Here is an 11,366-nt window from a genome sequence, read left to right on the forward strand (position 1 = left end):
GAAACAATTTGTAAAGGCTTCAGATAGTAATAACTATATTTGATTCAATTTTACTAATATGTATTTGAAACTCTATTTGTAACCGAACGCTTTTTTAAAGATTTTACTGCTACAGAGAAGAGTCAATCAGAATGCGATTTAGGATAAAAGAATTTTTCCCGTTACTAATGTGCCTCGACTAAAACCCTTTGTGCTCAAACAATTGCATCAGCTTCACAGTTATTACATCACAAAAGGTTACGTGCCGTTTCTTCGAAGCAGTTTATGTGAAGACATTTTAAAAATTGATAGGCCGCAACTGCAACCTTTTCTCTGCTGATGACATTAAAATTTCATTAGCTGCAAGCCAAAGGATAATTGAATGTTCTGCTTCCCATCTAATGCTAAAATTCTATAAGAAAAAAACATGTCATGCATTTTTTTAACGTTTAAAAATGGAAATCTTTTCAACAAAATACAGTTCGATCTGTTAAGAGAAGTCAAACATTTTCATCTTGAGAAAGCCAAAATCTACACCTGGTTTGGCAACACCGATACTGTTGTACACAAATGAGTATTATTATCTTTTGAAAGCAGTTTTGTGTGCCGAGCCTAATTGCTATCGGGATATATTTAAAATTCCTACATGTTTTGTATTTTTACCTTCAGTCACCCCAAGTGTGGGCAGCCTAATGCAGTGCCTTTCAAACTATGGGTGGCGGTCTCACTACGGAGTTACGGCTTCAAACATAGCCTACGACTGTAATAAAAATGGGCCTACAGTAGGTAGGCTAGTTTACACAGAAGGCTGTCCAACCAGGGGTAGCATAGAAGTAATTTCCTGAAATGGGGGGGTCACATATGGGCTATGGCATTAACCGTAGGTTTAACACAAAAATATTTCTGGACAAACGTTTGTTTCAACTGGATGTAAATTATTTTGAATGTGTTAAAATTCTTCATTTCGAGAAAGTTTTGAAGAGCTGGTCTAAACTTTGACAAGCAAGTGAAGTATCTTGCAATAATTTAGAGCATGGACGCGACTGGAGATAGTTCTCAATGGAAACTGAGCACGTTTTTCACGCTTACCAACGATGTGCAGCACGATACATATCGATCACCAACGCGAAATCAATACATTTTATGTCGAGTTAGAGGTGTTTAAAAATATTATGACGCTAAACACGGCACAATGCGACGTCCCAAACACCTCCCAAGAGTGATATATTTGAACAGGCCGATGCCATCTTGGTCAGTTAGCAAAAATGATGGTTTGGTCGCCACATTTCCCGATTTTGATAACTGTTTGCAACATACTGCAAACTAATTATGAAGCTTTTAGCAGGCATGCTCCGAGTCCATTAACATTTTCGCAAATCAATATTTCACATCAACGTGACATGTATATTGCGGCTTTGGTAATAAAATGCATTTCATCTGCTTTCTAAATCTCATCTCTACAAGACAAGATCAGAAGCAACCTTGGCAAGAATAAAAGTGTTGATTTTTACAAGGTGACATTACCCATCTAAAACGAATAGCCAGGCTACTCTGTGCGGGGTGCTGAGAAAAACTCATTATATGAAAGTATCTCCTTGGTACACCATGAACGCGGCTTATTTCTGCATGTGAGCTGTTCCAAATTGTCGTTCAATCTTTTACCACAACAAAGACTCATTTCATTACAGCGGCACCGGCTTTTATTTGTAAACTTCCGTGACAATCTCTCGCAATGAATAATGCAAGGCCTACTTGATCGCTTTCAGCACCGCCGCCCGAGTTTCATGTTCGTTCAAGTCAAAGTGTCACTGCACAGGCGGCAACCGAATAATCAGTGGATGTTCTTAGATTATATGACGTATGTTACTTTGGGGGTCATGTGGGGGTGAGTTGAATAAAATGGCCTGAAAATACTTTCTCTGTTATCACACCAACGTTTTGTCTACGTGTTTTATTTTCCGTTTAGAAACACAAATCACAAATTTTTAGATAAACTACAAAAAATTATTTGAATAGTAATCTCATATCTGGTTCAATGAAAAGGGCATTTCCAAGTGAGGGCAACAAAATGAAGCCGTTTGACAGTTTTGTATTAAATTTTATCTTAAACATCAAATTTATAAACAGAAAGAGTGACACCGTAAAAAAATACATCACTTCATTGGTAGTGCACTTCCCTATCGAAACTGATGTTTTTTTTAAACGTAATATCACCAGAAATACCTCACAGATGCGGATGCTATGACAAAGTTACAAATCACCACACCGGAACAAACATAAAGTACAACCGACACCAGGTGCGGCCACATAGCCTGGCGGCCAACACAAGTTCGGGCGATTCCTGATGTTCGTGTGCGTTGGCGCTTTGCAAATTTTCCACAATTTACATAAGTATTTATTATTCAGAGTTATGTGGTTTGGAAGTACTGTGGTAAGTAGGAAAAGTGCTTCAAATATTCCAATAGAAGTTCAAAAAGGAATCTTGTCAAGGTTTTGTTTACAGAACTCGCTTTCATAGAAAATATTTAAAAACTTTAATTTTTTAGAATTAGCCCAACTTTGAGGCCAACAACAAGCATTTTAAGTCACACCAATCGCTCTACAAAAGTTGGCGAAATTTTAAAAATTGCTAACAGTTTTTGTGAGGATATCTGCTAGAACTGTGTAAACAACAAATAATTGTCCAGTGGGGAGCAGATGTAGTACGATTTTCGTTTGCCTATAATCAATCAAAGAATAGTCCTTGGATCCAATATCTCAAAAAATGGAATGAATAATAAAAAAGTGCTTGCAACTCTGTCCATGTCGCGTCACAATGCATCGGCGGCGGCGTAGTTCATCACTTGCTGGTCATCATGTTGACGAACTCTGCAAAGTAATCGTCGATTGTGAGGTAACAAGTCGGTTGAAGCCAGCGATCGCACAGAGGCTTGTTCTGGATGTTTGTTGTGTCAAAAAACAAAGTACAATAATGAAACAGAGCGCGAGGTTTCACGTGGCATTCACATCAGCCAAGCAACGTTGACGATACGATAGGGTCCATCGATCAGTTTCAAGCACTTCCTTTTCAGGTGATCAGCACTAGCTGCCAGGGCGACGTGTGGAGAGGGCAAACGCAATGTAATATGTTGATAAAACAGCTTCTCAGTGCAAAACTCTTTTTCTAACCATTCACAGGTTTTCTCATCATGAACACAAACTTATTCATGCATATCAAGATTGCTGTTCCGCCGTCACGTCATATTGATTGATCAACATTTCACTATTTTATGCAAAATATTTCATGAATCGAGTTGTGGCGATAAGCGCCCCAGATTGCATAATCCGCCATTGTTATATTGATTCAACGTCTATAGACGTTGAATCAATGTAAAAATGATGGATTTTGCTGTTTGGGGCAGGACATTCAAATTAGCTAGGTTTCGCAAATGTAATGTGATGGCCAAGAAACGAAAGACTCACCATTAAGATGAACTGTCGCATTTGTTAAACTCAAAAACCTTTATCCCATACTCACAAATTTATATTAAATAATGCCAAGGTACGGCTAGCACACAAATATAATGTGTTAGCCTGGGTCGAAGTACGACTTGTTGCGTACAGGCATGTCGATCACTGACTTTCATTTCCATGACATGATAGCTAGTACCATAGGGCCGTTTAAAAACCATTTTTAGTCTAACTCTAAATAAAACAAATTTTTCACAAGAAAAACAATGGAACCGAAATCAAAGCAAATGAATTTTGAGTCAAAAATACATAAAATTTAATTTTGGTTTAAAAATTTTGTTTTGACTACTCGTAACTGAAGAAGTTGTAATTGTTTGAAGATTATGGCTGACAGCCTTTAACTTCAAATCGAGTGAGCGTTTTGATAACATTTTCATGTTTAGTTTTTGTTTCAAATTAGCGACAAAATCGGCTTGTTGTTTGTTGTTGTTGTCGTATCCAGGCTTACACCCGGTGGTTGAAGATTTAGATTAAGTGAACGGGAAGGCAAGGAAGCCAATCTTCATGTCCACCTTCAGGCATGCCTTTAAGTGTCCTGCCACAGACACTGCCGCATGCTCTCGAGTAGTGTCGAACCGGCGCCCTTTCGAGTGGCGTTCCAGTGTTCTCACCACTCGGCTATGCAGCCGACCTGCTTGGACATAATCGGCTTGCTTGGACATAACAAAATCGAGGGATTCTATGTTGAAACATTTCGTAATTTTCTTGCAGCGCTGGTAATGAATTGGTAATGTGGTGAAAGTACCTTCATAGTTAACCTGGCCATCACCATCGACATCGGCTTCTCGGATCATCTCGTCGACTTCTTCGTCGGTCAACTTTTCACCAAGATTCGTCATGACATGACGTAATTCAGCAGCAGATATGAAACCATTGCCGTCCTGAAGACAAGAGCGCATGAGTATACACAAGGCTAATCAATCGCTGACAGGCAGCACCGACCTGGACAGCAATGCAACCCTTTTTTACATTGATTCAACGTCTGCAGACTGCAGTGTAAAAAACGGTTGCTTTGCTGTCTGGGCCAGCATACCTTCAACGAAGGCGAGCATTTGATGTCCTGGGAACCATATACATTGACATTCTAGTTTTCGAGTAAAAAACTCATCAAAAATCAAGATAATCCTAACAACATATTGAAAGGTGGTTGCCAAGACAGTTTGGATCTTTTTCTTTTATAAAAAATGCACTTTGGGATGATCACGCTTCCGTAGAGCGAGTAAGCCGTGACAGAGCTGAGTAAGCCGTGAAAGAGCTAAGTAAGCCAGGTTTGCGTGACAATGAAGATAACATCTGTTTCAACTTTGCTGAAAATGCTTTCCAGTTGGGTAAGAAACTAGGCATCATACCAGTGACCACGCGGTTTACGCATTCATCAAACCACATAAACAAACTAAAGCCGTCTCTTGTGAAGTTCGACAATCAACTTAAAAAGTATCTTGATATGATTTTATTTGAATCCTGCCAAAACCGTCTAAACGGCTGCGTAAACTCTATGAATAAATTTTATAGTTACCAAACCTGATTGTTCTGAAAAAAATAGAGCTTCAAAGACAAACACCCAGTGGTACATGATTGTCTAAATTAAATCAATTACGAAAGCACAATTCATTGTATGATGCCGCTAGTTATAAAAAAAACTCACTGTTGCAAGTGGATTCTATGACTGTGGAAGTCAGTAAAATTCCTATAAATTTTGCTGCTACAAAAATCTGTCATACCATGTACCGGTACATTGTACATATTGACAATATTATGCTGAAACGTGATAGTTACGTCATTAAGTAGAGTTTGTGGTTGGTATGTATACGTGCATTATATATACAATGTGCGTATGAAATCGACCATTTATGATATGACGGTCATAGGTAACTGGTTGAAAGTTTAACTGCTAAAACGATGGAATTCACCATCAACACAAAGGCCACCAACTTACAAATCACAAAGAACATTCTAACAGAAGTGAGAATATTGTAATATTTGCTGAGCTCCTATTGAGATGAATACGATTTCTTTGTTATCTTCACTTAAATATTCAAACAAACCCAGTGTAACGGTGGATGCTTTCAAAAGAGAATCTGAGCGACGCCTCAATAATTCTTCTCGCGCAGAAGTCTAAGGTTAGAAATGAAGCTTTGAGCTGGTTAACCGGCCCGCTATTAATTATTAATGAAGACAGAAAAGAAAATTGAATCAATTCTTTACTTTTGAAGCGCACCAGACGTTTAACAACAAACTATACAGCTCCACACATCGATTCAACGTCGCAACATTGTGAATTAACAAAAATTTGAACAATCACGAAACCAAGTATCAACACGGGAATAGACTAATCATATTTATTTCAGGTATATATTGTGGACATACAGGCAAATGTTAAAAATTTCATGGAAACAAAAAATCACTAACGATGAAGTACTCTCCAAATTCAATTCAAGCAAAATGCTCTTACAAACAGTCAAAAGAAGAAAATTGAAGTATTTCGGACACACAATAAGGCAAAATTCATTACAAAGATCATTAATAGAAGGGAAGATAAACGGTAAAAGAAGTAAAGGCAGACCAAGAATGATTTGGACAACAAACATCACAAAATGGACAAAATTAAGTTATGAATGTGCAGTACGCACAGTAGGGTGGAGTGAAAAAATTTTTTTTTTTCAAATCAAAAAATCAGATTAACCAAAATTGGCGTATGGACCTAAAACCAACTTCTGAGAAGGTTTTGGGTTTGTGCCACCTACACCGAGGTGGCCCATAATTTTTAAAGGTCATCCGAGGGTCAAATTTCATGAAAATCCCATAACTTGGAAACCGGTTAAGCTAGAATGTTGGTTTTTGGCTTAAAAGTTTCAGAAGGTCCATGTTTATATATGCTCTAATGCAACTTTTGTCTCTATTTTAACTATATAAGCTGATAATAATAAAAAATGACGTTTTAGTTTGAAAGCTATGTAATGTGGAGAATTGAAAATGCTATATTTGAACTATTTGCACCCATAGTTATGTGTTAAAGCATAATAGGTACAAACTGACTAAGTACTGCTTAAAATACTTTCTAAGTAGTTAGTACAAAGGATATGCAAGCAACAATCATGGATATGTGACAAACAAATTCAATGACAAAAATAATGTAGCAAAGACTCAAATGCAATAATGTTACAATGCTATTTGACATTAAGTTTCAAAATTTACATCTTTGGTTTCCATGAAATTTATTAGAAACTACTTACAATCAGGGTCACATTATAAAAAATATCATGTGGTGAAAAAATATTGAAAACCTTCAACCTGAAAACATTAGGACCATCAAAGTCAGAAAAAATATATTTCTACTCTAATCCATTGCAAATTTGAGCAAGGCTGACTCTGCTTTGGTAAAGACCAGCCTTAATCCACCACTGTTTGCAATGAGTGTTACAGAAACCATGACATCAACTCATTTATAATTACACATATCCAATGGCAATACACAGCCAGGGGCTCCGAGAGGGGGAAAGTCGGGCAGCTTTCCCCCCTAGCATAATATTGTGAAAGAAAAACGAGTAGTTTTTCGTTTGTGCACGTTTGAGGGGGGCCCATTTTTGCCACTAAAATGATAGTGTAACAACTTAAAAAAAAACAAATTTTTGAATAAAATAGGCAGTTCCAAGTATTTTTCGATCATAGCATATGCAACTTCAAATGTATCTCATCAAGAACGAATCATTCTTGTATTAAGGTAGGCATTGTTAAACTGTTTCAAGACGTAAAATTTGATGCCTGTTAAGCCTACTGATTTCTGCATCATCAATTTTCTATTGTTTTAACTTAAAAACTGGTGCTGCTGCGATTGGCTAAGCGTGTAGCCTACTATTTTTGCTTGACCAACAGAACCTTGACTTCAAAAACAGCATTGGCCAGGCGTAAGTCCACCGGTGTTAGCTCAGTGGTTATGCGCCCGGCTCGAGATCATGCAGCGCTGGTTTGACTCTCGTGGTCATATCATTTTTGGAGTAAGTGATCAACTGTAGCTTGTGTCATTTTCAAGTGTAACCAGGCCAGATAGGAAATTCAAAATAAAGCTGCCTCATTCAAGAAGCCTACTTGAGCAGTTTCAAATCCATCCTTCTCTGCATTTGTTTTTCCTTTACAATACTATGCTAGGGGGGAAAGTTGCCCGACCCCCCCCCCCCTTCTCGGAGCCCCTGACTGTGTATCGTTATTGGATATGTGTAATTATAAATGAGTTGATGTCATGGTTTCTGTAACACTCATTGCAAACAGTGGTGGATTAAGGTTGGTCTTTACCAAAGCAGAGTCAGCCTTGCCCAAATTTGCAATGGATTAGAGTAGAAATATATTTTTTCTGACTTTGATAGTCCTGATGTTTTCAGGTTGAAGGTTTTCAATATTTTTTCACCACATGATAATTTTTATAATGCGACCCTGATTGTAAGTAGTTTCTTATAAATTTCATGGAAACCAAAGATGTAAATTTTGAAACTTGATGTCAAATAGCATTGCAACATTATTGCATATGAGTCTTTGCTACATCATTTTTGTCATTGAGTTTGTTTGTCACATATCCATGATTGCTGCTTGCATATCCTTTGTACCAATTACTTAGAAAGTATTTTAAGCAGTACTTAGTCAGTTTGTACCTATTATGCCTTAACACACAACTATGGGTGCAAATAGTTCAAATATAGCATTTTCAATTCTCCACATTACATAGCTTTCAAACTAAAACGTCATTTTTTATTATTATCAGCTTATATAGTTAAAATAGAGACAAAAGTTGCATTAGAGCATATATAAACATGGACCTTCTGGAACTTTTAAGCCAAAAACCAACATTCTAGCTTAACCGGTTTCCAAGTTATGGGATTTTTATGAAATTTGACCCTCGGATGACCTTTAAAAATTATGGGCCACCTCGGTGTAGGTGGCACAAACCCAAAACCTTCTCAGAAGTTGGTTTTAGGTCCATACGCCACTATTGGTTAATCTGATTTTTTGATTTGAAAAAAAAAATTTTTTTCACTCCACCCTAACGCACAGCTCATGGTCGAGAACAATGGCGCATTGTATCCAACCCTCCAGACGAGGAAGGAACAAAATGATGATGATGATATATTGTGTATAAGCGCACGTTGCTAGGCAATCGGCGCAATAAGACAACACGGGATGCTCGCGTCTGTTAATTCTCAAACTGGATGATGACAACGAGAGCGATCAATGGTGCGAGAGCCATGCATAACAACAATGGAACAAGGCTTCCTCATTGTGCTGTTTATGACTGGTTTAAATAAGACGAAACAATGTACCGTATTGTATTTCTCAATTGCAGAAGACAGGTGAGGTGAGAATTATCTGATCACCAACTGTTCAACATTTCGCTCATGGATCTCACGAAGGTTTGGACTTTACGGCATCCATATTGAATCTATGCTAGGTTTCAATATTTCTAATGGCCATGCTTTCAGTGTGTTCAGTATTGATTGTAAAACAAAGCCATAATTGCAAACCGAACGAACCGAATTGACCTTAAAGCACCGTGTTCAATTAGTGTTTAAATCGAAGTAAGATCACAGCACTAAACAGACCATCCAAGTCAAATCGACATAGACGGTTTGGTTCAATAGCAAACACATGCTGCCTGCTGCACTTGTGCAAAACACAACTCATTGGAACAGCTGCCATTTCTCGAACCACACGTGACAGAATTGGAAAAGTATCCAATTAAGGTGATAGTATGCAATTATAATTTACCACCTTTGCTACAGAATTATATGTATAATTTTTTTGTTTAAATCAAAAATTCAAAAGAACACCTTTGGATGGTTGGTACAAACGAAAAAAGAAAATATTTTCACAGATATAATAGTTTTAAAACGTCAAGTTTTGAACAAATGAAGCCAATGTGCATCAACAGCTATAAAAACACCATAACTAAACAGACATACTTTATCAAAGACTCTGAATGCTTCACGAATTTCTTCTTCTGAGTCTGTGTCTTTCATTTTTCTTGCCATCATGGTTAAGAATTCAGGGAAGTCAATGGTTCCATTGCCATCTGCATCCACTTCATTGATCATGTCCTATTGAATGAGATGCCACAGTATCCTTACCACAACCAAGTTAACACAAACAACCAATACAAAGGATATACACCTAAAATATTATTTGTACCACAGGTAGCAAAACAAGAAAATGTTTGGTACAACCGAATTGAAAAACATAAAATACAATGGTTATTATAACTATAAACAGGAAATAAATATTTCTTTCGGCAAAAGGACTTCTATCCCCAATAGCTCAGTTGGTTAGCGTGTGACTTCTGGAACAAAGAAGCTTCAAGATCAATCAGCGCTGGTTCGACTCTCGGGGTGTGCGCTTAAACAACGCACGTTAAGGACTGCTTTCCATTCAGCGGCATGTAATGGATGGAATAGTTCCCCGGCAACAAGACTTCAACAATCGGAAACTTCACTCTGCCAATCTCGGTGGCTGGCCTGCGTCAGTGATTCAAAGCCTCTACAAGTATGCAAAACTGCCAGGATTAAGCTCTGCAAGAAGCTTTCCCAGTCCGAGGAGAAAGATTCAATCAATCTACCATAACATAGCATTGACATCAGTAGAATGTAAATATCTTGCAGCACTAATGCATATAAAATGTGCATTAAGTTGAGCTGGTCTTCTTTCAAGTACTGATACAATTACGTTGAGGTAGTTGACTGATACAGTACTTCTGATCATGACTCTGCAAGCTAGAAGCAGCACCTTTAGAAAATTCTGATGTGCAACAACATCATACCTGTAGTTCAGCTTCAGTGGGGTTTTGTCCTAATGATCTCATTACTGTTCCCAATTCTTTGGTTGTGATAGTGCCGTCGCCGTCCTTGTCAAAAAGAGAAAACGCTTCCTTAAATTCTGAATAAAGCAATTATAAATATATTACCGTGTATGCTGTTGCAAATTATTAGGCTACTAAAAGGGGCTGGGCTATTTATAAAACCTGCCACAGTGGGACATTGAACTAACATTTTAGAGTGTTGCTCAAATACCTTCAATTCTGCATGTCACATTGTGTTTCACTTTGATGAGAAATGGATACATTTGAAATACTTAAACAACTGACCTGCAATCTGTTCTTCTGTTAATTGATCTGCCATTGTGTGATGATGAATTTAAACTTTTGAAATCACTAATTACAAATACTATAAAATTCTTTAACCTAGATGAAAGAACAGAATGTTTTGTACATAGCATATGCTTTATGCATGCAGCATAGCATTACTGTCATCCAGGGGCCACAAAAATACACAAATTATGAGAAAAAAAAAACCGAAGAATGCAACCAAACTTCAACTTTCATTCATCATTACAGAATAGGGTGATGGTGTTTTGAAACTTTTTACAAGATCATTTATATGTGATAAAAATGCTTGCAGGTTATCGTGGCAATCTCATGAAATGAAATGCTGAAGTTGCCAACATTGACTTGTCAATTTCCATTTGCAGTTACATTTTTACAGTACTGATAGTAACAATACCGGTAACACAAAATTTTACAACACTGACTGCTTTATGCAAACAACAGGACGACTTTTTACATTCAGAAATCTAGTAAACTGCACAATGATGAAATTAATCTTAGAAAGTCGCTAATGTTTTCACAAAACCCTAACGCATGGTTTTGTGATGGGATTGGTGCATGTGTGATAGTTGTAGAGTCAGAATCGTGCTCCTTCTTTAAAAGCAACAATCAGAGATGGGTGTGATCTTGAAAGTTGGTGTGTGACGTTGCAATTCTACTCAAACTACATCAACGATTGATAGGCCTAATAGCAACAGTCACTATTAACTTATTACACTGCTTAGGCCAGCGATCT

General features: G+C 37.4%; 1 protein-coding gene across 2 annotated transcripts; it reads right to left on the bottom strand.

Moving 5' to 3' along the window:
- Positions 1 to 1,915: 1,915 nt before the first annotated feature.
- LOC145784343 (calmodulin) lies at positions 1,916 to 10,729 on the bottom strand. Of its 2 annotated transcripts, XM_082596143.1 has the most exons (5): positions 10,613 to 10,728; positions 10,289 to 10,404; positions 9,438 to 9,572; positions 4,235 to 4,370; positions 1,916 to 2,847 (listed from the first exon to the last, which is right to left on the bottom strand). In XM_082596143.1, the coding sequence occupies exons 1-5, from the start codon at positions 10,644 to 10,646 to the stop codon at positions 2,819 to 2,821; spliced, it is 450 nt and encodes a 149-aa protein (XP_082452269.1). In that variant the 5' UTR covers positions 10,647 to 10,728; the 3' UTR covers positions 1,916 to 2,818. The 2 variants fall into 2 exon arrangements, with proteins under 2 accessions (XP_082452269.1, XP_082452268.1); XM_082596142.1 differs by lacking the exon at positions 1,916 to 2,847 and having other exon boundaries at positions 3,945 to 4,370; positions 10,613 to 10,729.
- Positions 10,730 to 11,366: the final 637 nt, after the last annotated feature.

Source organism: Aplidium turbinatum, chromosome 15, assembly GCF_918807975.1.
Source record: "Aplidium turbinatum chromosome 15, kaAplTurb1.1, whole genome shotgun sequence".
NCBI lineage: Eukaryota > Metazoa > Chordata > Ascidiacea > Aplousobranchia > Polyclinidae > Aplidium > Aplidium turbinatum.

Bases quoted from the DNA above. Each gene is read 5' to 3' on its own strand.
- LOC145784343 (XM_082596142.1), bottom strand. From the start codon at position 10,646: ATGGCAGATCAATTAACAGAAGAACAGATTGCAG. The intron at 10,405-10,612 runs GTCAGTTGTTTA...TGCTTTATTCAG, and splicing joins AACAGAAGAACAGATTGCAG to AATTTAAGGAAGCGTTTTCT. The intron at 9,573-10,288 runs GTATGATGTTGT...CTCATTCAATAG, and splicing joins CCACTGAAGCTGAACTACAG to GACATGATCAATGAAGTGGA.